Source organism: Hermetia illucens, chromosome 2 (assembly GCF_905115235.1).
Source record: "Hermetia illucens chromosome 2, iHerIll2.2.curated.20191125, whole genome shotgun sequence".
NCBI lineage: Eukaryota > Metazoa > Arthropoda > Insecta > Diptera > Stratiomyidae > Hermetia > Hermetia illucens.
In genome coordinates, this window is record NC_051850.1 from 69583123 (window position 1) to 69608056 (window position 24934).

The 24934-nt window shown below is 38.6% G+C and overlaps 1 protein-coding gene across 1 annotated transcript; it reads right to left on the reverse strand.

The window, feature by feature from the left end:
- Positions 1 to 21148: 21148 nt before the first annotated feature.
- Positions 21149 to 22272, reverse strand: LOC119648850. Its single transcript, XM_038050727.1, has 3 exons — positions 22119 to 22272; positions 21470 to 22056; positions 21149 to 21411 (listed from the first exon to the last, which is right to left on the reverse strand). The coding sequence occupies exons 1-3, from the start codon at positions 22179 to 22181 to the stop codon at positions 21336 to 21338; spliced, it is 726 nt and encodes a 241-aa protein (XP_037906655.1). The 5' UTR covers positions 22182 to 22272; the 3' UTR covers positions 21149 to 21335.
- Between the last annotated feature and the right edge of the window lie 2662 nt (positions 22273 to 24934).

Here is a 24934-nt window from a genome sequence, read left to right on the forward strand (position 1 = left end):
GGCAGTAATAAACCGATTAACCAAAGACACTTCTCAGTCTCTCCCGCGATCGAAAAGCTCCTCTACGAAGAGATTGATAGAATGCTGGCTTTGGGAGACATCGAAGAATCGCAAAGCGCATGGTCTTCGCCAGTTACCCTTGTGGTGAAACCTGGTAAAGTGCGACTTTACCTTGATGCACGTAAAGTGAACAGTGTAACAGTGAAGGACGCTTATTCTTTACCTCTCATCGAGGGAATCTTCAGTCGTCTCCCGAAGGCTAGATTCATTACGAGTCTCGATCTGAAGGATGCGTTCTGACAAATTCCTCTGTATGAGGCGTCCAAGGATAAGACTGCCTTCACCGTCCCAGGTCGGCCACTCTATCAGTTTGTGACCATGCCCTTTGGGCTCTGCAATGCACCTCAAACCATGCAGCGACTGATGGACAAGGTCATCCCTGCCCACTTACGTCATCAAATCTTTGTATATTTAGATGACTTGCTGCTTATTACAGAGACCTTCGACCAGCACCTGCTGCTCTTAAGCGAAGTGGCTCTCTGTATGAGACGCGCTGGCTTGACGTTGAACATCCGGAAGAGCAAGTTTGTTATGAGCTCGTGAATTTCAGGTGGGAGATGTCGTGTATAAGCGGCTCTTCAACTTAAGCAGTGCAGCAAAGCGGTACAATGCAAAATTGGATCAGAAGTTCGTGAAGGCGAAGGTCATCGGTCGAGTCGGAACGGTTCAATACGAGCTGGAGGACATGGAGGGTCGTAACCTGGGCGTCGCTCACGCGAAGGACCTTAAGGCCTAACTTAAGTTTGGATCTTTGGCTGCCTTTCCTCGTAAGCACGCCAACACTCAGCCGCTATCAGCAGTGATGGCCTCACTGGTCCTCAGCCGTCTTTCCTCGAGCGGGTCTCGAAAACCCAGCTGCCCTGTAGTGACCACGGCTGCGCGACGGGAGCGGAATCTCATTCGGCTCTTTCTTAATTAATTTGCTTACATAATGCATTTATATGCAATTACCCTAATGTTCGCCGCAGATTGCACATTGTTGAACGCATTCAGGCGAATTAATCTTGACAGAGGCGAATGATTTGCCGCATCCGCCGGCGCAAGCGCATATTGCCGCAACATGAACCGAGAGAGTTCAAGGCAACGTAACGGGAGGCGAAGCGGTGCTGGAAAAAAAAAGGTGGAAGGACCGTTTTTTTTGGTAGAGGAGGAAGTGACAGTTTGAGTGCAAGTCGGAATCGTTTGAAAAGGTGTGAAGATTTTCGCGCGAGGAAAATAAAAGGAATTCGACCAAGAAAACTGACACCACATCGTGCTAAACCATAACTCAAGTGTATTTTAAACGAAAGATTCGGAGAATAAGTTAAAATCGTTGAGAAGAGTAACAAATGATTAATGCACAGTGATTTAAAGCAAAAAGGAGAGGCCGAAGACCAGGAAGGCTGTTTTTTTGTGAACTGTTGGGGGTTCGTGAACGGCACAAACCCTTTGTCGTCTCTATTCCTGACAAAGGAAGCCTCCGAGACTGCTTCAAAGACTAACCGTGACGCGGTTTAAATTAATATTAGCCATCAAAAATTATAGCATTCGTGGAAATAAAGTGTTACATCAGAAAACAGCAGAAGAAAGGAGAAAATGCGGTTCCAATGGATGTGAAATTTTCGGGGAGGCTTTGCCTCAACAACATCTTCACCTAGCGGATTTGGAAAGGAAAATAAAAGGGAAAGAGAATTGAAACAAAGAAAAAAGACACAAAAAAACTATTCAATTAAAATTTATATTTTAGAATTTACAGATTCTAGCATATGTACTGTACTGTACTGTACGTATTAACACCGAAGCATCCTTCGAGCTCGGAATGACGCTGAAGTAAGTTTTTTTTAAAATTTTTTTTTTCTTTTAGTTTTTTTTTCTCTGCATTTCTTTAAGTTATTTTTTTTCTATTTTGTTTTTATTATATATTTATATATTTGTTTTTTATATCTTTAATACACTATGATTTGTGAATAATTCTGGAGTAATTTGAGGACTTCATCCCTCTCTTTTCCTTCTTGCTCCCGCAGAACCTGTATAAAAGGGCATCCTCAAAAATGACAAACTGGCCTGAGGATGTCAAGGAAGAGTGGGAGCCTCAGGGACCACACCTCATTCAGGCGGAAGAGGCAATAATTGGGACTGTGATCCGTCGTGGATCTTCCCCTCTTGATCGCGGCACTCGGGTCCGGAGACTTACGGCTCCACGCGCGCGGTCGAGCGTTTTTTTTTTTATTTTCAAATTTTAGTTCGCGTTCTGGTTATTATTCGATAGGCCGTCGCGGATTCCTTAGTATTGTTTATTTTGGAATCCGGTGCGGACCCACGCATCGGAATAGACACGTTGATTTGGTAGTGATGAAGCGTGAGGGATCAAAGCGCTCAAGGGACCCTCCAACATTCCCGAGCCTGGCTAGCACAGAGGCGTGCAAGAACGTATCGAGTGAGCACTTTGATGGAGCTTCAATCTTTGCGGGCTGACCTTCACGGTCAACTTAGCCAATTTTTTTTAGGTTTCTGGGATAGCTCTGCTCTTTAGATCGTTGTCGCCTTTAGGATGATGGCTCTGATCATTCTACCCTCATATTACATTACAAAGTCGTTCTCTTTGATAGTGAAAAACTAAGAAATAGGAAATTGCACGAAATAATTGTTTTGGGTGTGTACAAATAACTAGCGCGGTATGAGTTTTTCAGTTGGATAATTGGTTGAACGTTCCTGCATGAGCCAGCGTATTCCTATTGAATCTATGGCGAGTTAGCAGCAGGGCTTCATATATATAATTCCTGCGAGCCTGATGAAAACAATAGAATATCCGCACATGAGTATAAATTAATTGCCTAAAATTTTTCGTTGATAGAAGCTCAAGAAAGGTGGAAAGTGCAAATCTATTATCGTTAAAGGAGGAGTTCAGTATAAATAGAAAAATACAACAGAACGTGAAGGACGTCACGAAGAGGTTGGATTCCTAATCGCTGCTAATGCGTCTGAGGATTTGTGACCAGGGTTGGGTGAGTGGAATTTTTAATGGTTTCCTCCAGGTTTCATTTGTCACCATTTGCGCGAACAACGGAACGTACACGTTGTTATCAATCATAATTCCGATGACCACCGTGTCAAATTTTGATCGGACCGACGAACATTTGAGCGTTGAATAGTAGACGATCGCAGGATCCGAGAGCCCATTTCGAGTCTCGCATAACTTCTACAAGATAGCGGTGAAAAAAAAAAAAATTTCACGAATTCGGCTATCATCGGAAGCAGTTGCAGCAGCAAATACAGAAATCTGTGCTGAAGTATGATTCTCTGTGCTTCCATTTTGAATTTCGAGAGGTTATGAAATAAAGCCGAACAATCCTTGAACTTAGTATAAAAGAAAAAAGATATTGTTACGTTCGTTTTTTGTAGGGATTTTAGGTTTATAAGTAAGCTATACAATGTGCGCGATATTTGTTGGATATTCTGGGTTATGGTAATTCTAATTTATAAACTACTGGAGAATAATATATTTAATGGAGGAATACAATAACATTTATACAATAATAATAATACAAGGCAACACCTTCAGAATTCCATAGATTATATGAAGTTTTAAACAGAGAGCTATGTTGAATTCCCCTTTGAAATAACAAAACGCACAAAAAAATTTTAAACCAGATAAAAGAAAAATGATCGATACGAATTTCTTCAGCTAATCAATTTTTGATTTTCATTTTCATTCAGGAAAATTTCCTTCGAAATATTTGAAAAGAATACAAACTAACGAAGAAAAAGTAATACCAAATTTACATGCATTTAATCATGCATTGACCCAAGTTGTTTTTTGCAATAACTCTCCCTAGGCAAGCATTAGTCCTCTCAAGTAATTAGGGTTCCCCCATAATATTGGAAGCTGCAGAGGGTAAGCAATTAGGTTGTCTGTCATCTGGCCCCCCATGAAGGGGAAAGGAAGACGGTGGTCACTCGTTACGTAGATGCCGGAATCCGCTCAGAGTTAGTCCTTTCCCCACTATCCCGCGCGCGTTAGTTTTTTTTGCGATTGTGTCCTCTGCCTTATTAGGCCGTTTGGCAGGTTAACTCCTTTGGGATTGAAATTTTTTGACTTCACGTCTCTATTAGAGTAGTTTACCCCAGGTAGGTTTAGTTTTTTTTACTATTGATAAAATTACTGTGTCCTGGCAGGTAGATAATATTTGAGAACCCAGAACCCCGGCCCTCATCTCGTCGAACTATTAGCATTCCAGCACCTGCCGTCCGGTTCCATATATTACCTCGCGCAGTCGATGTTCACGACTGGCAAACCTGTTGGGGGAGTTTGGCTGATTGATAGATTTTGTGATAATGTTGGTGCCAAGGTGATGCAACACCGTACTCTTTTCGTAATAGAGTTGGCGCCTAACGTGGGCCACAGGGTTTGCGTGCGTAACCAGAGTATATCTAATAGGCAGTACCCACACTAAAATGACCCGACTTGCGAATATGTTGCAGAAGCTTATCTGTACACATCAAAGACGCTAAACAAGGACAAGGCATAATTTTCGTCAAATCGTATTGATAAGGGAGAAATCGGTGAGCTTTTGCTATTCTGTTACTATTGCCGTACTCACCCATTAAGCAAAAAGTAGTTTCGCGTATTGACTTATGCATAGGCAAAACTTGTCAATCTCAAAAATACATTGGCAAGTCCGGGCGGTATGTTAAACACAGCTGATCTGATTTTCGTTATATCTTGCTCATGCTCAAGAGCAACACAATTTGAAATCGTGCGTACTCGTTCTGATTTCATTTTTTGGGGGCAAGGGGGAGTGTGGTAGCTGTCTAGTATCTACCTGCGTACATAACAATTGACTATTCGCAAAAAATTCTACATCGTTCACCCGGTCGCATGGAAAATTGCTATATATGTACCATATATGGCAAAAAGATAGCAATTGCAATGTTGAAGTAGGTTGTACTGAGTGAGGGCGAATAGATTCAGAGACACCCGAAACTGGATGGTAGAGATTCAGTCCACAGTATATATAATAGGTAGTACCCACACTAAAGTGCCCTGACTTGCAAATGTATTGCGTAAGCTTATCCGTAAACATCATAGGCCATTAACAAGCCAAAGCATAATCTTCGTCAAATCCTCTTGGTAAGAGGGAGATGAAAAGAACATATCAGCCATATTTGATTGAACAGAAAATTAAATGATGTGGCCTCTGTCAGATTTGTATATTTTTGTATTTTGAATCGGAAAAAGAGAAATTTCTGAATAAAAAAAAGCATTTCAATGCCATCAAAGAAATTATATTTAGAAGCAGGCGGTGCAATAGTTTCATTTGTGCGTGCGCGCGTGGACCGCGCGAATTTCATTCCATAAGTTGAAAATTTAAAGTGTACGTTTCATTGTTTACTTCGGTACAAATAAAAGGTCAAAAAAGGTGGTACACGTTTCGTCAAATGTAAGTTTTGAGAGGTAATCAAAGTGGGATTTTTTCTTGAAAACGTCTACATAATGAAAGAAAGTTTGCCTCAAATTAATTACATTTTTATTGAAAAATTAATGGAAATGGGATAAGTTTGTGTACGTTTCTTCTTTGAATATAATTGCTGAAATTGTAGAAGATATGCATCATGAGAAATTATAAATATAATTATGATAAGAAATTGTTCCGTGGGAACCTAAAACATTAGTACAAGCTGAAAGAGCAATACAGTAGTGGAGTCAACTACGGAAGCTGTTGCGAAAGGAATTATCAATGAAAATTAGTGGTTCGAAGTTATATCATCTACTGAGAGAACGCAAGTAGGAAAACCCCGAGTATGTACATATTAGCAAGAATATTAAAACGAAGTACAAGAATTACTCGAATCATATGAGCCGCAAATTGGAGTGGAGCTAGCGTTTAAAATGGATATCCAGTTGAAGGATAAAATGCTAGTCGTATATCGGGTCAGTAGGAAAAATCTCATTGAATAGGAGGTGCTTAGGTAGCAGATTTCCCAATAGTTAGGGGTGGGAGTAATTCGACTATCAACAGCTTCGCACGCTAGTAGGGAAGTTATCGTAAAGAACAAAGATTGTACGACACTAGTTTGCGTCGACTACAGAAATGTAAATAAGAAGGCTATCCAAGAATTTTTTCAACTCCGTTGATAGAGGATGGATTGGATAACGAATTCTTCTCAAATAAGCAATTCATGAATTCATGTATACGCCGGCTGTGTTCTTGCGACATTCGCCAGTTGTTGGAAGAGCTTCGCGTGCAGCGTTTTAATCAAGAGAGAGACCCGAGACGAAGCCTAGCAAGGGAATATAACATATATAGAGAATCGAGGAAGAGTATCATTTGCGGTGTTAATAATTCATCAGTTTAGGTTTAATTAATGACTAAAGTACGCTCTTTTCACGTTACTATTCATTTTTTGTCTTATCAATTTTCACTCAAAGCCATAAGCAAAAATTGTGAATACATAGTCATTTCGAACAATAACAATGCAAACGTTTGTATACAAATTTCATAACAACCACGCTTCTTCACATAATTGCAACCTAAACAGTTTTGTTTTGATTTGTACATTCTAAAGGCACAATGACACGCTGTACTTGCTTGCAATTGAAAATGAAATAAAAACATGTACACATATTTTAACATTTTATGTATATAAGACATTACCGTGATGAGTAAAGGACCCTTTTATAAACCAAAGACCTAAAGACTAATGTCTTCGTGGAGAAACGCTGTTGGTGAGTCTGGCGCAGCACTTTGGTTTTAGGGTAGTTGGCACTCTGCAAAAATTGCAACTAAGAGAATAGTTACAATCATACGGTATAACAAGCTTCTACGAGATGGGTGATCTTGTCTCAGCCACCGCTATCGAAGCCATTTCCAATCCAGAAAGCTCGAGAGTAAGAAGTATTACTTCTAACCATGTGAAGCGTTGGCGCCGTTATGCTGACTATGAGATGAGTATTATTCATCCGCGATGGCAACACTGCAGGTCTTGCTAAGCGAGGGCGAATAGATTCGGAGGTAATACATGGGTGTCAATTGACAAAATTGGATGGCGGATTTTCAGTGGAGCAGAGCTGAGAGTCTTATTTGTAATTCTAAGCACTCCCATGCATAATCGAATATCATATTATTATCCGTATACCTGAAAGTGATTTTTTATCAAAGAGTATTTACCCGAAATACATTCCCGTTGATTCAATTATAATCCCACATGGGTATGTGCTTTTCATGGCTGAGCTCCCATTTCAATAGCTGCCAAAACTTCTCAAAGAATTACACATTTTTGATCAAAAGTGAGCTGCTCCAATTCATGAAGAACAAGACACGACGTGAAGCCGAATTCTTACGGCAGGTTCGATCAAGATTGAGAATCGATCCCAACAAAACAGCATTTAATTACTATGAAGACTACTATGTTGCGCATTGTCGCGCTTTGAAGTTTTACTCAGAAAAACCTGGTATGCGTTGTTCCACTGGCGAGGTCAATTTGCCAATACTGAGTGAGCGGCCAGAGCCACTTCAAACTTATATTGCTGGAGCCACTCAAGAATCTAAACATTTTTAACAGCATATTCGGAAATACTGTCAAATTTGTAAAATATGGAAGTTTCACAGCTACATTCAAAGTGCAAAGGCAAGTTTATCATAAGATTGGGTCACTTTTTCCGGTACCTGAATCTGCCAATATGCAGTGAATAAAGTCTGCCCGATTCAGCTAGTAAATAATAAATTTAACCAACGAAATTTTCTTGGCATTTAAAATAAGCTCGTACATTCTTCTTGACTGGTAAGAAGAATCGCGCATTCTATTAAAAAATAACCGTACTTTTCAAGAAAGGAATCTTTTGATTTTGAGATATGAAAAGGAGAAATAATGAAGGAAAAAAGTGATTTAAAAAGTAAATATCAAAAGCATTTCCTTTCATTACCTTAACCGTACATATGATGTTATATCATCGACATTAAATATCAACATTATTAACAATTTGGCATGTATTTATTACATTCAAAACGTAAAATAGACGTCAGCTCGTTTTTCGTATTTTCCACCATCTTGGATTTTTGGATGACGTCACAAGTTTATTTGTAAAAGGTTTCGCTTAAAATAAAAAACTCCTTAAATCGCGGGTAAGATCATGATGTTTTATCTTCGAGAAAAGTTGAATAAACAGTGTTGCCATACTTGTCCAATAGTAGTTAGTAAGTATGATAAATTATTATTTATGGTACATGATGATTGCTATATAATCATTTAATAATTTAGCTGACGATGCCAGGATACAAGTGCTCTTGATCTTGACAGCAATCAAATTTACGATTGAGAGAGTATTTGCACTTGGTTAATTTAATGTATGGCATGTGTTCATAAATTTATGTTAATTTCATATATATTATGCATGTATAATGAGAGGGTTTTATCAATAGAAGGAGCACCGCTTATATTGAATGAATAAATGGGACAAATTAGTAAGTATATAATTCACTGCTTATCTTTCCCATAATGATAAAACCCTGAATCAGTTTTATCAATTTGAGACTATAAACTGAACATGAAGTAATAGAGGATGGAAGAGGATGGAAGTGAAACGTACTGTATGGATTGGCGAATTCGTTTTTAAATGAATTAAGTACAATGTAATAGTTAAGCCATTTCTTTATTTCAAATACACATAATAAAATATATAATAACATAATAATACATAGCTGAGTGGTTAGAGCACAAGGCTGTCGTACGGAAGGTCGCGGTTCAAATCTCGCTGGCGGCAGTGGGGTTTGTATCGTGATTTGACGTCGGATACCAGTCGACTCAGCTGTGAATGAGTACCTGAGTCAAATCAGGGTAATAATCTCGGGCGAGCGTAATGCTGACCACATTGCCTCCTACAGTGCTCTGTAGTGTACCGTTACGGTCTTGAATGAAGTGCTCTAACACACTTCAAGGCCCTGATCCAATATGGATTGTTGTGCGAACGATTATTATTATTATTATAATAATACATATGGTGCATGTGACTGTTTATAATACTTCCTTATTAACTTCCTTATCATTTATATCTATTATATATCCATGATGTTATAATAACCTCACGGAAGAGTGCCGAAAGTATCTTTTATTATATATCTTTTATCATCATTATCGGTAGAAGCAATTTTCACTTGCCTTAATGAAGTCACCCTATGTTATTGAAATTGTATAAAATTTTGATTTAGTTCTTTTTAAGTGTTGTTTCTCCAATCTTCAAATGCTAAGGGAATCGATTAAGCACTCTATGAATTTTAGTAAGTTTTAATCCATGTTTGATAGCTTGTTTCCAGTTCCGGTAATGAATAACATATTTAACTCCTTTCCTCGTTTGATCCGGGAGGACCATCGCGTTCAGGCCGGAAAGGGAGATACTTGTGTCGATTATGCAATTATTTTGAATATTTCAGATCTACTTGAAGGATGTAGCCAATAAACGGCTCATTATATACACCTTCAACCTTAAAATCTGATGAGTTCTCTATTTAAAATTGTTGTGAGGTAAAAATTGACACATTGCCCAGCCATTCTGATTATTAAGCTATACTGATTATTAATATCATTATAAATTAAAAATTTAGTTGGTTTGGTCGAATCGTAATCATCCATGTATTTATTGTTTGCCTTCGAATACCGTTTCGAATATTAGTCCTCCTCTGATACCTCGTTCAATAAACATTAATATATATATATCAGTCAGTAATTCTAAAGTAACACCAGGTATAACCGGGGAGTGTAAAATAATGAGCTGGGTCAGGACCATATGTATTGCGGCAATTTAAGCGAAACTCTTCAAAAACGTCTGCTATAAAGACATCTATTTTTAAATATAAATCAGAGTATTCACCAATATTTTGTATTGAAAATTCATCCCAAATTCTAGAGGCCAGTGAATAATCTCTCTGGCTCACACTTTCTTCATTTAATTTGTCATAAAACTGTGAAATGGTAGAGAGTGTCGTTTCTGAAAATTTATCAAAAGAATTAAAATAATCATATGCGTACAAAATTTTGCTGGTTATGAAGTTAAATGTATTTTCCGTAAAATTTGAAAATTAAGTATAATATAGAAAAGTTTGTTAAAGTATTCAAACTATCTCAAATAAACCAATGTCCAAATGTTTCGTAAATCAGATGTAGCGCTCTTTATTTATTGGAAGTAAATCAATCGATCTTTTAACTGAGAAACTCAATTTTCGATAATAAAGTGAGAACCGTAATAAGCGTAATGTTTAAAGCGTCAACTCATTTTAATGAGAACTTAGTAGCCATTGAATTGAATAAATCTGAAGTTTACTTCAATAAACCAGTATATGCAGGCATGTGTATTTTAGATATGGTGAAAACAACTATATATGATTTCCAATTTTAGAATGATATGGACCCTGTACTTACTAATTGGTCCCATTTATTCATTCAATAAAAACGGTGCTCCTTCTATTGATAAAAGTCTCTTATTATGTCTAGGGCTGGCTAGTGTGTAAAAATGAAAGAAGTGAATATGAAAGATAAGAAATAATTTTGTAACATTGACATTGTACAATTCTTAGCGAAAAATTTAATTGTGTAAACAGTAAAAAAGCTTTATAAGAAGCCTAAGCCCAAGAAGTTAATTGTCAATTAAGCTTTCCTGGCTAATAAGTGACTATTTGTTAAATATTAGTTTCTTAACGGAGAAGCAGTTAGGAATTAAGCGTCTATGTATAAAACAAATACCTACATACATGCATAATAATAATAATCGTTGGTGGAATAATCTAATTGGATGTGTTAAAGCACTCCATTCAAGATGGTAACGGTACACTACAGGATTACAGTTCCCTGTAAAAGACAATGTGGTCAGCATTGCGCTTATATGCATAATTTATATGACTCAAAAGAACCAGCACTGGATCCATAAATTCTACTGATTCGCTACTGATGCGACAAGTCAAAGCAGCACCAATCAATCATGACGCAGTTCGGAAGCTCTATCAACAGCCAGTAGACCCTACGAAATCGAAGAGTGCACTAAAGACCGAGTATTCCGGATCAAAATTAACGGAAAATCAGATAATATTTCCGCAAACCTCAAAAGAAAATTGCAGTGATACAAGCTGGACAGTGTGGGCCTAAGCAAACTAAGATGGGACTCTGGAGAGTAGTCCTCTCCCTCTTGCCAAACTGATGGAATTGTTCTTTTGTACCCTAGAAAGCCGAGTGGTAGCGGACACGAATCCGGTTTCGGATTCTTTCTTACGACTACAGCAAGGCGTGCTCTATTAACCTAAGAACCGATTTCTGACTGGATTCTGCCTGCAAGATTCCGGTCCAGGGTAAAGGGGATCAGAATTGCAGAGTACTATACACGAACGAAGACTTCTGAAATAATAATGGGCTCCGACAACACCTTGCTGGGAGGTTAGATATTGTCTTCTATTTGTAGTTAAGTCTAAAATTGATATACCAGTAGCTTACTCCAATACAATTTTATTTTATTATATATATATATATATTTCAGAAACAACTTACTCCCTTCATGAGTACAAAGCTACTGAAAACCATTGTGATTCTATGGTTCTATTTATACTAAAAATACTAATTACCTAAATTACTTTTTAACAACAACAAAAAAAAACATTGAATTATTAACCTAATTATCTATTAACTACCGCGGCAAGTCTTATTAATTTTGAGGGGCAATTACCGGAATCTGTATTTAAAACAAACGACGATATTATCGTCTTTTCCACGTCGTTACAGGAATATATTGAAAACCTCAGAAAAGTGTTTGACAAACTAAGAGCAGCAGATTTCAAAATTCAACTGGACAAGTTCGAATTTCTAAAGAAAGAAGTCAGTTTCTTAGGTCACATTATTACAAGCCACGGTGTTAGACCAAACCCCAACAAAATTGACGCTATTAGAAAATACCCTATCCCCAAAACCAAAAAAGAAATCAAGGCATTCTTAGGACTTCTCGGAAAGTTCATAAAGGATTTCGCTAAATTAACAAAACCTCTCACCGAATGTTTGAAAAAGGATAGAACCATTGACTTAAACGAAAACTATGTCAGAACATTCGAGTTTTGCAAACAGCTTTTCACCAACGAACCGATATTACAGTACCCAGACTTTTCCAGGCAATTTGTATTGACCACTGACGCAAGTAATTTTGCTATTGGGGCTGTGCTCTCACAGGGACCTATTGGTACAGATAGACCAGTATGCTACGCAACTAGAACCCTAACCGATACAGGAATAAATTATTCTACATCGGAAAAAGAGCTTCTAGCAATAGTTTGGGCAACAACATTTTTCCGCCAATACCTATTTGGTCATAAGTTTCAAATCGTAACGGAACATCAACCACTTCTATGGCTCATGAGTCTAAAAGATCCTAACTCGAAGCTTATACGTTGGCGACTTAAGCTAGAAGAATTCGACTACCAAGTGATACACAAAAAAAGGGAAGCAAAACGCCAATGCCGATGCTCTTAGCCGAATAAAACTGGCAAAAGACACCACTCCCAGCACTGAAGTTAACCTGCATACCCTAGCAAATCCCGATAGTAGACACGCAAGCTCCACATGCGCAAGCATTCATTCAGCTCCAGAAAACCTCGACGACCACATATACATTTAAGAACGCCCATTGAACGAATTTAACATTCAATTAATCCTGGAAACCCACAGTGGATCCCCTTCTAATTCCATCGAAATCTTGTTCAAAAATAAACAACGACGCACCATTAAGATGAATTGTTTCACATTAGAAAACATAACAGAATTATTTAAAAAATTCTTAACACCCAATAAAATCAATGCCATATTCACAGATGACGAAACATTTAAAACCCTGCAAGAAGCATTCTCCAAATTCTGTTCGAGAAGCAAGATTTTCAATCTACTCCGAGGTACGACAATACTGACTGACGTAAGAGAAAACGACCAACAAGACAGAGTAATTAACGAATATTACAATAAAAACAACCATAGGGGAATCAACGAAACAACAGCTCACCTCAAAAGAACCTATTACTTTCCATTCATGAAATCAAAAATAACCCAAACAATAAACAACTGCCAGGTGTGTCAAACACTAAAATACGACCGAAATCCTCCAAAAATCAGATTTGAAAAACCGCCTACACACTAGTTGCCCAAAACAGCCTCAATATAATCAAGTCCATAAGACACTTTATAAGTCTTCACGGCATTCCAAAAACGCTGGTAGCAGATCAAGGAGTTGAATTTACAGCTAATCTTTTCAAGGATTTCTGTTCCCAATATGATATTCAACTGCATCTCACGTCATTCGCCCAGAGCACTAGTAATGCCCTTGTGGAAAGATCACATTCAACCCTCACGGAAATATACCGAATTATCTACTATAAAGTAACAAACAAAGACCATGACGACATCCTGAATGAGGCTGTGATAACGTACAATAACGCCATTCATTCAGCAACCGACCACGCTACTTACGAATTATTCACGGGACAAACACACAAGTTCCTCAAAACTGTCAAATTCCATAACGAGCACGAATTCTTACAAAAACTCAATGAATTCCGTCAACTAATTTACCCAACTATCAAGGATAAACTTCAACAAGCCGTAGAGAAAAATATAGACAACCTAAATCAAAAACGAGACCCCCACACCTTTCGCTGAACACGAAATTGTTTTTCTTAAAGAAAACAGAAGAAACAAATTAACTCCCTGATTCAGTAAACAAATAGTAAAAAATAATAATAGAGTAACAATTATCACCCATAAAAATGAGAAAATAGACTAGAAAATACACAAATCTAAATTGAAGAAAAGACGCAAATTTCAGGCGGACAATGACGCTGGGACAGAAACTAGAAATTCACGACCTACAGAACAACCAGGGACTTCTACCACTACAACGGGAACGCGAGAAATAAGATTGGACATAACAACTTTATACACATCGTAAACCTTCAATCTTACACAATCACCGTAGAAGAAATACGACATTCACTTAATGAACTTGGCAGCATACATGAACTTGATAATACTTTAGTTACGACAAATCTTAAACTCAATTAACTACAATTAAAACTGAACTCCCTCTTACCAAAAAGAAGGAATAAACTAGGACTTATAAACGGACTAGGGACAGCTATAAAATTCCTTACTAGTAACATGGATGCTAACGATGCTATTAGGTTAAACGAACAGATTGAAAGTGTGATCGCCACACAGTCGAAATCCAAAGATGCAATTGATCGTCAAACTTTACTTAATAATAAAATGATACAAAGATTCGAAAACATAACCAATCATATAAATTCACAACAGAAAATAATATCGAACTATTTGAAACTCAACGAGAACACAATTAATAACCAAATAAGAAGAGAACACGAACTCCTTCAAAACATACAATTTTTAAACCAACTAAATTATCACATCGATATTTTACACGACCACTTATCCGACATCGCAGAAGCGATTATACTTGCAAAATTGAACATAATTTCAAAACAAATCCTTACTTCTGAGGAACTTTCCGAAGTTCATGATACTTTATTAAAACAAAAAATCCCAATAGAATCAGTAGAATCTTTATATAAAATAAATAAATGTTACTAACATCATATTCAATGTACAAATACCCACCTTTCGGAGTGAAAATTATTCCTTTTTTCATCTTATACCTGTCCCTACACCAAACCACCTAAAAATTATAACAAAGCCCTATGTAATCCTACACCCTAAAGATATCCAACTTTTCGACGAGAGATGTCCCAAAATTGGAAACACCTTCTACTGCCTAAAACCTCCGTACCAAGGAAATAAGGAAAATTCTCAATGCATCAGTGACCTAATCCAAAACAAACCCTCAAACTGTGAATTCATCGAAGGAAATGGAGGAACGGAGATTTTTCAACCTGAAGATACATTCTTATCACCAATAGCCCTGGGATCCCAATCGAATCCTCATGTCCATTCGCCCCGAAAAATGTGTCAGGTACTATACTTATACACTTCGAAGGCTGCAACATCCGAGTAGATGGAGTCACCTACGAGGGTCAACCAAAGAAGTTCTGGGATGATATAACCGTGCATATAACATCCTTCCGTGAAACGAAACCTACATCAGTTGGACACAACTTCACAATCAAATCATTGCCAATATGCAAATTCCCAAATTTGACAACCATCGAACTCCTACAAAGTGCGACAAACAAGAAGCATATACTCACTTTCGTGCTCTTAGGCTCCCAGGGATTCATCATCTGTGTAGTCATAATATACATTATCTACAAGTCACGGGGATCCACCTTCAACATCCAACAATCCGCTCTAGCAACAGCAACCACTAAGGCACAGTTCCTGTTCCCAACGTTCTATTCCAAGGGGGGAGGAGTTACGTCAACGACCCCAATGCGAACTTCGATACCAACACATGCCATGCTAACTCATCAGATTGCCACACATGCCATGCACTCTACTTTTTTCTAAATATAATATGTTAACGCACTCCACGCACGTGCACCTGAGTAAGCATTATTGTAATATTATAAATGATGCACTCAATTAACGTAAGTGCAGTTATTATATTGTATTGCATTCGCATTGATGTGAATAAACGTCTAAAAATCAAAACATTTATTTTTTTGATGTCTATGGAACAAGTTCCATAACTCGCGGTACATCAGGATTCAAAAGTGAACAAAGCTCTAGGAATTTAAAAGCCATTGAAATTAAAATAGCAGTTGCTAGCGATATGCATATCCAATATCTAGAAGAAAATTACACTCAAGTCTTATCGAGACTAAAACTCCATTGGGCTGAATGTCAGCCCGGATCGTCGTCATCAATTGGCTGCATCTAGATTCAAAGAAAGAAATCTAACGCTACTAAGTAATATGAAAACGCATATACGAACAAATGTATTGTAATACTTCTTCCAATTGATACCAATTGATACAAGTCGGGAAACCGGAAGCTGGACGCTTCAGGTACGAAAGGTTTTGTGTATTTCTTAGTACGTAGCACGTAATATATGCATATGTCCACTTTCGGGTGATATTGACATTGATAGCCTTCAATTTTCAAAGAAGCAGCAACGTATTATAAATTTGTTAGTAATAGTGCGATTTCCATCAAACTTGGTATGATCATGCTCTACATTATAGCCTACATCACTGCAGAATTTCGTGCCGCTAGGATGAATTTAAGTGGGGTTTCCAGCCAATTACAAAAAAATATAGTAATATACTATTATTAACTTTCTTTGAACAGATATCGCTATGAAAGGTATTTCGGAGCCAAGGCACCATATAGTGGCAGCCTCCTGATTTTTTTCAGATTTTTCGGTTTGATGGTTTCTGAGAATGGCCCCCTTAAAGAAATGATCACTTTCAACCCCCCGAACTCCCCACGTTTCCAAGAAATGTCAAAACTAAGACCGGCTTCGAAAAGTACTAATCGAGACCTTTAATTTGATATTCCACATGGCTATATTTGATGAAAAAAAATTTTGCACCCCTCTTTTGCATGTATGGGGACCCCCCTTAAATTCAATGTAAAAGGATGTAACTCACTGTATGTGTGAGCGTCCACAGTTCCCACCTTTCTACCAAATTTGGTGTCAATCGCTATAACCGCCTCCGAGAAAAATGCGTGTGACGGAAAGACAGACAGACAGACAGACAGTAAACCGATTTTAATAAGGTTTTGTGTTTACACAAAACCTTAAAAAGAGCTTTGAATCCATAATAGAGTAGTGTCTTAGTATCTCCGCTTGCGATCAATTTTTCTAAGCCGATTTTTCTTTGCATTTTCTGTCCAGAATAAATTTTATTTAGGAGTTAAGTGTTTTTGTGACAGTTCAAAACTGAATTAAATTCTGGAATATTTTTATATAGTGAAAAAAATATAAATAAGAGATAAATGTAGAAATAATGGCGAATTATAAATACTAAAACTAAAAAAAAAATAAACCCAAAATTTAAAAAAGAAACTGTTAGAAACGATTAATACAATTGAAAAAATACTTTTAACTTTCAGGCTTTAAATGCAACTTTTTACCCAAATGTAACTTATAACAATACATTTATCACTAGAAGAAGATATAGATATCATTCAACACATTGTCTTATCAGACAGGCAATGAAGCTAGAAAATGAAGGAAAAATGCCAATATAAAGTTTCAACTGCAATTATGTTGATATTAAATATACGGTAGTTTTTCTTCCCCAAGTTAAAGGCTTTGCGTACGAATTCTTTTTTTCAAGGAAAATAGTTTTTATGTATTTACATAAAATGGAAAATTATTTTGAGAAAATAACTGCATATATTATGATGAGGAATAGACTTTATACATTTACTTGAAGAATTTTGGAATATGTTTACTGTGATAAAGAAGTAATAATCACGCGTTCAATTAAAGTTGTTTTACTCTAGCCCTCCCCAAGAAGGCGTCAGTCCTCCCGATTATTTAGGGTTCCCCCATTATGGTTGAATTGGTAGGGGGTGAATAGAAAAGAAATACGAGGGCCACTCGTCGCGTAGGTGCCAGAATCAGCTGAGCGCTAGTTCTTTCCTGTTCATCTCGCGCGGGTTAGTTTTTTGTGATTTTGTCCCCTCCCTTACTATGCCTTTAAGCAGTTTAGCTTCTTTGGTTCGTGACTTCACTTCTCTAATAGAGTAGATTACCCCGGGTGGGTCTAGTTTTTTTGTATTGAGTCTAGACACGTGAGTAAAATTGCTATATCCTGACAGGGAGATAATATTTGAGAACCAAGAACCCCGGCCCTCATCTCGCCGAACTGCTAGCATTCGGGTTAGCTTCAACGCGTGCTTGTCTGTTTCCACATATTATCTCGCGGGGGGGGGGGGCTGTTTACGACTGGCAAGCCTCTTAGGGGAGCTTGGTTGATTGACAGCCTTGATGACGGTTTTGGTGCCAAGGTGATGCAACGCTGGACTCGTAACAGGGTTGGCGCCCAATGTAGGGCCACAGTTCTCGCGTACGCAACATGCTCTTAAACCGCTTCAGTCAGAAGTGGTGAATGCTATGAATTCCTGGCGTCTTCCAATTACCTACCTTTTCGGGGTTTGCTTCTACCTCGACTCGCATGAACGCATAAGGTGTGGAGGCCACGCTGCTTCTAAATTGCAAAGGTTGAGTTAGCTCCAAACACTTCTCCAGAAGTCTTCCAGATCGAGGTTACTTTCCCGACCTGAGTTAGTGAGACTTTTATCAAATTCTCTTTAGTTTTGGAAGAACAAGGTGTTGTCTCTCGTCCGCTGAAAGCTCTTTCGATACCTACGGATGCGATTGTAGCATACCGCAAGTTTTTGCTTCAGCATCTCGAGGATTTCTTCTATTGGCATATCATTGGACAGATGATAGTTTCCAATGAAGTTGGCTGGGCATCTCTGCACTCTTGGTGATGAATTTCCTAGAGGTGCTTGCGTGACACTTCCAATCTCCTTTCTCAACTTTTCGACTCTTTTGTTGAGTCGAAATACCCAGAACCAGAACGGTAAAGTCTCCTGCGCATACCTGTTATTCGTTCGTAGTTCGTTATTAGATATATAACCGTGGTAGCTGCAACGTGGATCAGGCTGGGAACCTCTGTAGCAGTAATCTCGCTAGCCAAACGGTCAGTAAAAATTTTGTCAATGGTAGCAATGATGTTAGCAGTTGTTGAAGTAAACTTAATTTTGGGATCTTTGGCCTTGCGTCTGGGAGAATCTCAGCATATTCTGTGAATGCGACCTGGAATGCGGTCAAAACTTCATTATGAATTGGGTCTTCATCCCCAACTACTAAGCTTCTCCTGGCTACTAAATGCCTTTCAGGTGGAGTGCGTGTGTTGCTCCTTTGGCTAGTCCGGTAAGTTGATGACTCCACACCGAGCTGAAGTGGAACTTCTTGGAAGATTTGTTGCTTAGTTGGTAGAGCTGTATTGATGGATTCCGTTCCAAATCCGTGACCCGGTAATAGGCGCGGACGATAAATTCGTTAGTTTAATTTATTTATTTAATTTAACGGACAACAAACAGAGTAAATTCCAATTAACTATTGTCCTCAGGAGGAGGAGAAAGGAAAAAACTTACCCTACGTTTAAAACTACTTAAAGTAGAGAAGTTAAAGGGACCAAGCTGTTCTGCGTTGTAATTTCGTCAAAGCCTAGGAATGAAAGTAGACTTCGAGCGCTGCGAAGGGCACGTTGAAAATGTCTGCGTTAGATGTGTTATAAGACGCAGGACGACAGATGATGTCGTCAGCGGCGGAGCAGCCCATCAGGTGGAAAGTTTAAAAAATGTGCATAGATCCAGATAGGATCTACACTGTTGTAGGAAGGGAAGGTTCAGAAAGTGGGGGCGGGAGGGGTAGTCCACACGAGGAAAGCTTTTCTTAAAGAAGAGGGAACGGACGAATTTACGATGCACATTTTCAAGGGCAAGACAATCAGAGTTACGGGAGAGGAGGGGAGGATGGAGTCAAAATCAGAGGAGGAGCGAAGTATTACGCCTGACAATTTTGCTGCTCTATTGATGACTCGAGGATGTCAAAGCGGAGCTTATTGTCGAAAGTGGCTCCGAGGCCTTGAGTGGAATTTAAGCAGGATAAGGAGGCATTTTAGGGAGTAGCACATCAAGTGACACTTTTTGACGTTTAGCGCTAAACCATTAGTCGAGCACCAACGCACCAGAGTGTCCAAACACAGTCCATAATCGACGATATAGCAGAAAACAGCTTAAGGTCGTCTGCATAGAGCAAACAGGTACAAGTAAGGAGAGGAGGAAGGTCGTTAATAAAAAATAAAAATAACAAAGGACCCAGAATAGATCCCTGCTGGACTCCAGAAGAGAAGGAGGAGCGGGAAGTATAGCAGTCAAAAGAGACGCGGCAGAATCGGTTGGAAAGGTCAGAGGCAAGCTATAAAGCAAGTGGTATGGGAACGTTTAGAGACGAGGGTTTGGAACGAAGTATCTTGTGATTTACAGTGTCGAAGGCTTTAGCGAAGTCAGCGTAAATGGTATGCACTTCTTGCCTTGAATTTAGACATTTGACGACAAAGTTCAAAGTTGGTAAACTCAAGCAGGTTGGAAGCAGTGGACCTATGTTTAACGAAGTCGTGTTGCTCTTTCACTATGTGTTGGCTAAAGTGGGCGGACAACCAGTCGCAGACATATCTTTCCAGGATTTTCGAACAGGAGAAGAGGAGGGAAATGGGACGGTAATTCTCGGCAAGCGACCGATCGCCATTTTTGTGAATGGGGATGGTGAGAGCCTCTTTCCACAAGCCGGGAAAATGATTCTCTTCGAGGCTTTTGTTGAAAATAAGAGATAGGAGAAGAGAGATGGACTTACCAGTTTTGAGCAAAAAGAGGTTTGGAAGACCATCGTAGCCAGGTCTGACATTGGCATCCAATTTGCGTATGAGGCACTCGACAAGGATAGGTGTAAGAAGGGGAATGGTAGGCGATGCGGGGCAGGCTACATCTACTAGGTTGGTTCATCCAAATTGTACGACGCCTAGGTCTTCAGTCCCTGGTGGTTCACAGAATAGTCGCATAATTATGCACTGAGCTGAGGTCTTTTTCCTCTTTTCCTCGGCAGGGGGCAAACGATTAGATTGGAGTGAAGAAGAAAGGAAGACGGCGGCTACTCGTCGTGTGGTTGAGTGAATCAACTCGGGGTTAATACTTCCCCATCGATCCCTCTGTGCGTTAGTTTTTGTTTTAATTTTGTCCTCTCCCTTGTTAGTTTATCTCCGTTGGTAAAGACATTTTCTATGGTATCAACCCGCCTCAAGACTTCACGCCTCTACTAGAGCACCTTGCTCCGTGTAGGTTTAGTTGTTTGACTATTGATGATGTAACCGTCTCCTGGCTTCGTGACGGGTAGACAATCTGTTTCCCCTTATACACACATGGTATAGACGAGTTAAAATGGAGTATGAGTCTGTCAGTTGTGTCCTATAGAGACAGTTGATTTGTATAGCCAAAAACGGCGTGAAGGTACTCACAGTATGCATACATGGCCTGCTTATTATTTGTTTCTACGCAATGAGTTGTGGAGAAGAAAGATATCAAATAATAAATAAGTGCATTGTGCTTTTCGAAAATAAACCTTTACTTTATTTTAAAAATCTATCAAGTGTACTTTTTTTTCATGTACGTATATATTAATATATATCGTTAGCATAATACTCTACGAACTAATGACTTAAAAACTGCCCGACAAATATACGAGCATATATTTACATATGTATAGACTCTGTCGTATCGAAATGTATTTTTTATTTAATTTGGATATTCAAATTCGAGTTTAATGTGTTGGACGGCTTTACATCCCGTCGTGACTTTGGCTTGTTTCTGAAATTATGGGCGGTTTATTATTTAGAATTTTTTTGTAATGGAAGCTCAGAACTACCTTCTATTGAAAAGTTCGGAAACTGGAATTGGGTGAATAAAAGTATAATGTGATTTCGTGGTTGATGCGGATTTAAGGACAGCGGATGAATCAAGCTTAGGTTTCGCAGACATACCAGCATTTGCGCCTTGAGCTAACGATGATTTTTCACTCGAAGTTTCAGATGCGCTTTCCTGTGCTTTGGGCGTTGCGTTCTTCCCTTGCTCAAGTTTCATTAACTTTTCATGTGTATCATGCAAGCCAACCTCTGTAAGTACTCGTACAGATCTTTCTGACTGTGATTTCGCCTCTGGAACGTCGTTATTTCTTTTGGGGAAACCTTCCGCTGCATGCAACGTTTTGCACTTATCACGATCATCTGAGTTGTTGCACTGAGACATAATGGATTCAGCGTGGATCTTGCGTCCGACGTTCAGTGACATTTTTTCCATATCTAAGACATTTGATGACATAATTGCGTCTGCAGCTTTGGAACTAATCATAACATCTTTGTTAACTGGAGCAGGGTGCTCTAGAAGGGTTCCTGACCCACTCGTGTAATTTGCAGGCAAACTGAAACCAACGGCCACGAAGGCAGTTAACAATATCTGAAACAAAGACCAAAAACACTCGTTAATAATTTATTTTCAGAGATGCACTAGGAATATACCAAGTTGAACATTTTGTGGAAATCCAAGATGACCCTATTGGAAGTATCTTTCATTTCATACATCTTTTATAGATACAAAAGGCAAAACTGGTTAACGTTCCACTACAAGCAATTTTCACAGCGATTACAGAAGTGATAATTATAGGCAAATATTACGGAGTCGGTGAAATTTACGAACACATAACGATTATCACATTGGCATGTATGAATATTTGATTTCACTATTTGTGGATATATCTACATTTTGTAAATATATAGATGTAATCAAAGAATATCGCGAAAAAAGTTTAGAAGAGCTTGGTAAACGTTCGGGCAGAAAGTGATATTAACTTTTTTATTAAAAATGTTGTTTGTAAAAGTTAAGCTGGGAATTACATAATATGTAGGTATGTATTAAAAAATGCTGTCGACAGTTACTTCTAAAAAAAGAAGGGTGGATTCAATGGCACCACTTCTTCTTTCTTGTTGCTTAGGTAAAACGTATAAAACCCAATGGGAAAACTGATGAGATTGTTCCTTCAGATTTTTAACGAGATAATGGCTTGATTTAATATGATTAATATAATAATAATGTATAGACGCAAAAGGATGCTTAGTTATAAATGCCTTTTTGTATCATCAAATCTACGCGCTATTGTAGCATCCGCTCCCTTCAGGACGAGAAACTTACACCTGTTGTTCTACACCACGTTTTTTCGGAGCAACTCGCTGATCCGTCATTTGAGGATAGTGGATTGCATTACATGACATAGTAAGTAATCGAGTTACTGCCCTCTCTTAATGAGTGACCTATCTACTGCCACTTCTACCAGATCAACAAGCCAAATTTCGATCGAAATTTTGACTGGTCAGAGTACTCTGAGGACATCGTGCAGATAGTTGTTAACGAAGGCTTGGGACTTTCGAGTAACAGTGGTCACCTTGCATGTGCTACTTTCATATAGCAGTGCAGAATGAGGCATAGAGCAACCTAAACTGTTGATTTTAAGGTATCTGCACCTCTACATACTAGGCAAAAGAAGGACGGCGGGTTCAGCGCTCATAATACGCCAAATAGCATTGAGTCCAGATCCCTCAGTGATTAGAGTGCTAGGCTGCCACAACGGAAAGTACGGTTCGAATTTTGTTGGTGGCAATGGGATTTGAATTGTGGCTGGATTTTGGTTACCAGTCGACTCAGCTGTGAATGAGTGTCTGAGTCAAATCAGGGTAATAATCACGGGCGAGCACAATCCTGACCATATTGGCTGCTACAGTGTACCGCAGACCTGTACCATTACAGTCTGCAATGAAGTGATCTAACACCCTTCTAGGCCGAAGGCGCTAACCATTATTATTATTAACATTGAGTCCCGATGCCATTTATGCAGATGTGAAACCTAAAAGAGAATGCCCACGAACGAGTCAAAGGACCATCTTCATTGCACGCAACTAGCGCTCGATCGCTGAATCGTTCACAAGGAAGCTAGAAAAATTAAATTTTGTTGCCGACGAGGTGCGATAGACCGTAGTGAGAGTTTATTGACTGTTCACGTCATCCGAAATTTGACCGCGTTTTTCGTTTCAGTAACTAGTTTTTCAAGTTTTAAGGTTTTGTGTAAAGCAAAATCTTATTAAAATCGATACACTGTCTGTCTGTCTGTCGCACGCACTTTTCTCCAAAATGGCTAAACCGATTTGAACGAAATTTGTTTGACTTATGGGAACTATGAAATCCCACGCAAACAGTGAGTGACATAAATTTAGGTAAAGTTTAAAGGGGGCTTCCCATACATGCAAAGGGGGATGTAAACATTTTTTATCACATGTTATTAAATGAAAGGCCCTAATGAGTGCTTTCCGCAAGTGCGCGAGTAAGGAACCAAAATGTACACACTTAAAGTGAGACAGGACTCATTTTTGGAAACTGCCAACTTAAAAGTCTGAAAAAAATCAGGGTGATGCGCTTATACGAACTCTAAGCCTTAAAATATGTCCCATTTCGATATCTGCTCAAATAAACTTTCTAATAGTACATTACCAACTTTTGGAAATTGCCTGGAAAACCCCCTTTAAGTACATTTTAGGAGTACCTAATTGCTACAGCATAGAGGGCAGCATCATATATAATACTGCCAAGTTTCATGGAAATCCGGCTATTACTCTGAGAAATGAAATGTTATCATTATGGAATTTAGATGAGCATAATGTAGTTTGAATTTAGGTGTATCGGATGGCTGTTGTAGTAACTACTCCCCCCTTGCAAATTCTGCGTCCCGTAGAATCGTTAGAAGTTCACGTCGACGGGGTTGACCTCGTACGTTGACCTTCTGATGTCATCTGGTTCCGTTATTGCCAAGGGAATTGCGATGCTCTAGTTGGATGTGGCCCTTAACTTTGATGTACGTTATTATAATTACGAAAGATGCAGTTGTTAACAAAAGGACAATGACGTCTGTAAGTATTGAGAAATTTTTATTAGTGCTGAATTTTCGGATTTCCATGTCGTTATTGAGATGTAGTTTATGGACGTACTCCAATCCGAGTTTAGTAATATTTTTTGATAAGTTCATCTGCAGGATTGGTGGTAGAATTTCATAAGTCGTTAATTCTGTATTCGTATACGTCCTTCCATTTATGTGAATTGTGTCGTTTGGAAATTGAATGAGATAGCTACCGTTGAGTTATTGTGTTGCGCCTTCGTGCGTGAAAATCCCATAGAAATTTGATACGAGAAGAATATTTTCCCCTATGAATTCGATATCTACGTTATTGTTGTACAGAAAATCACATTTTACATTTCTTCCCCTTAAAAGTGAACTAATACAATGGTCATT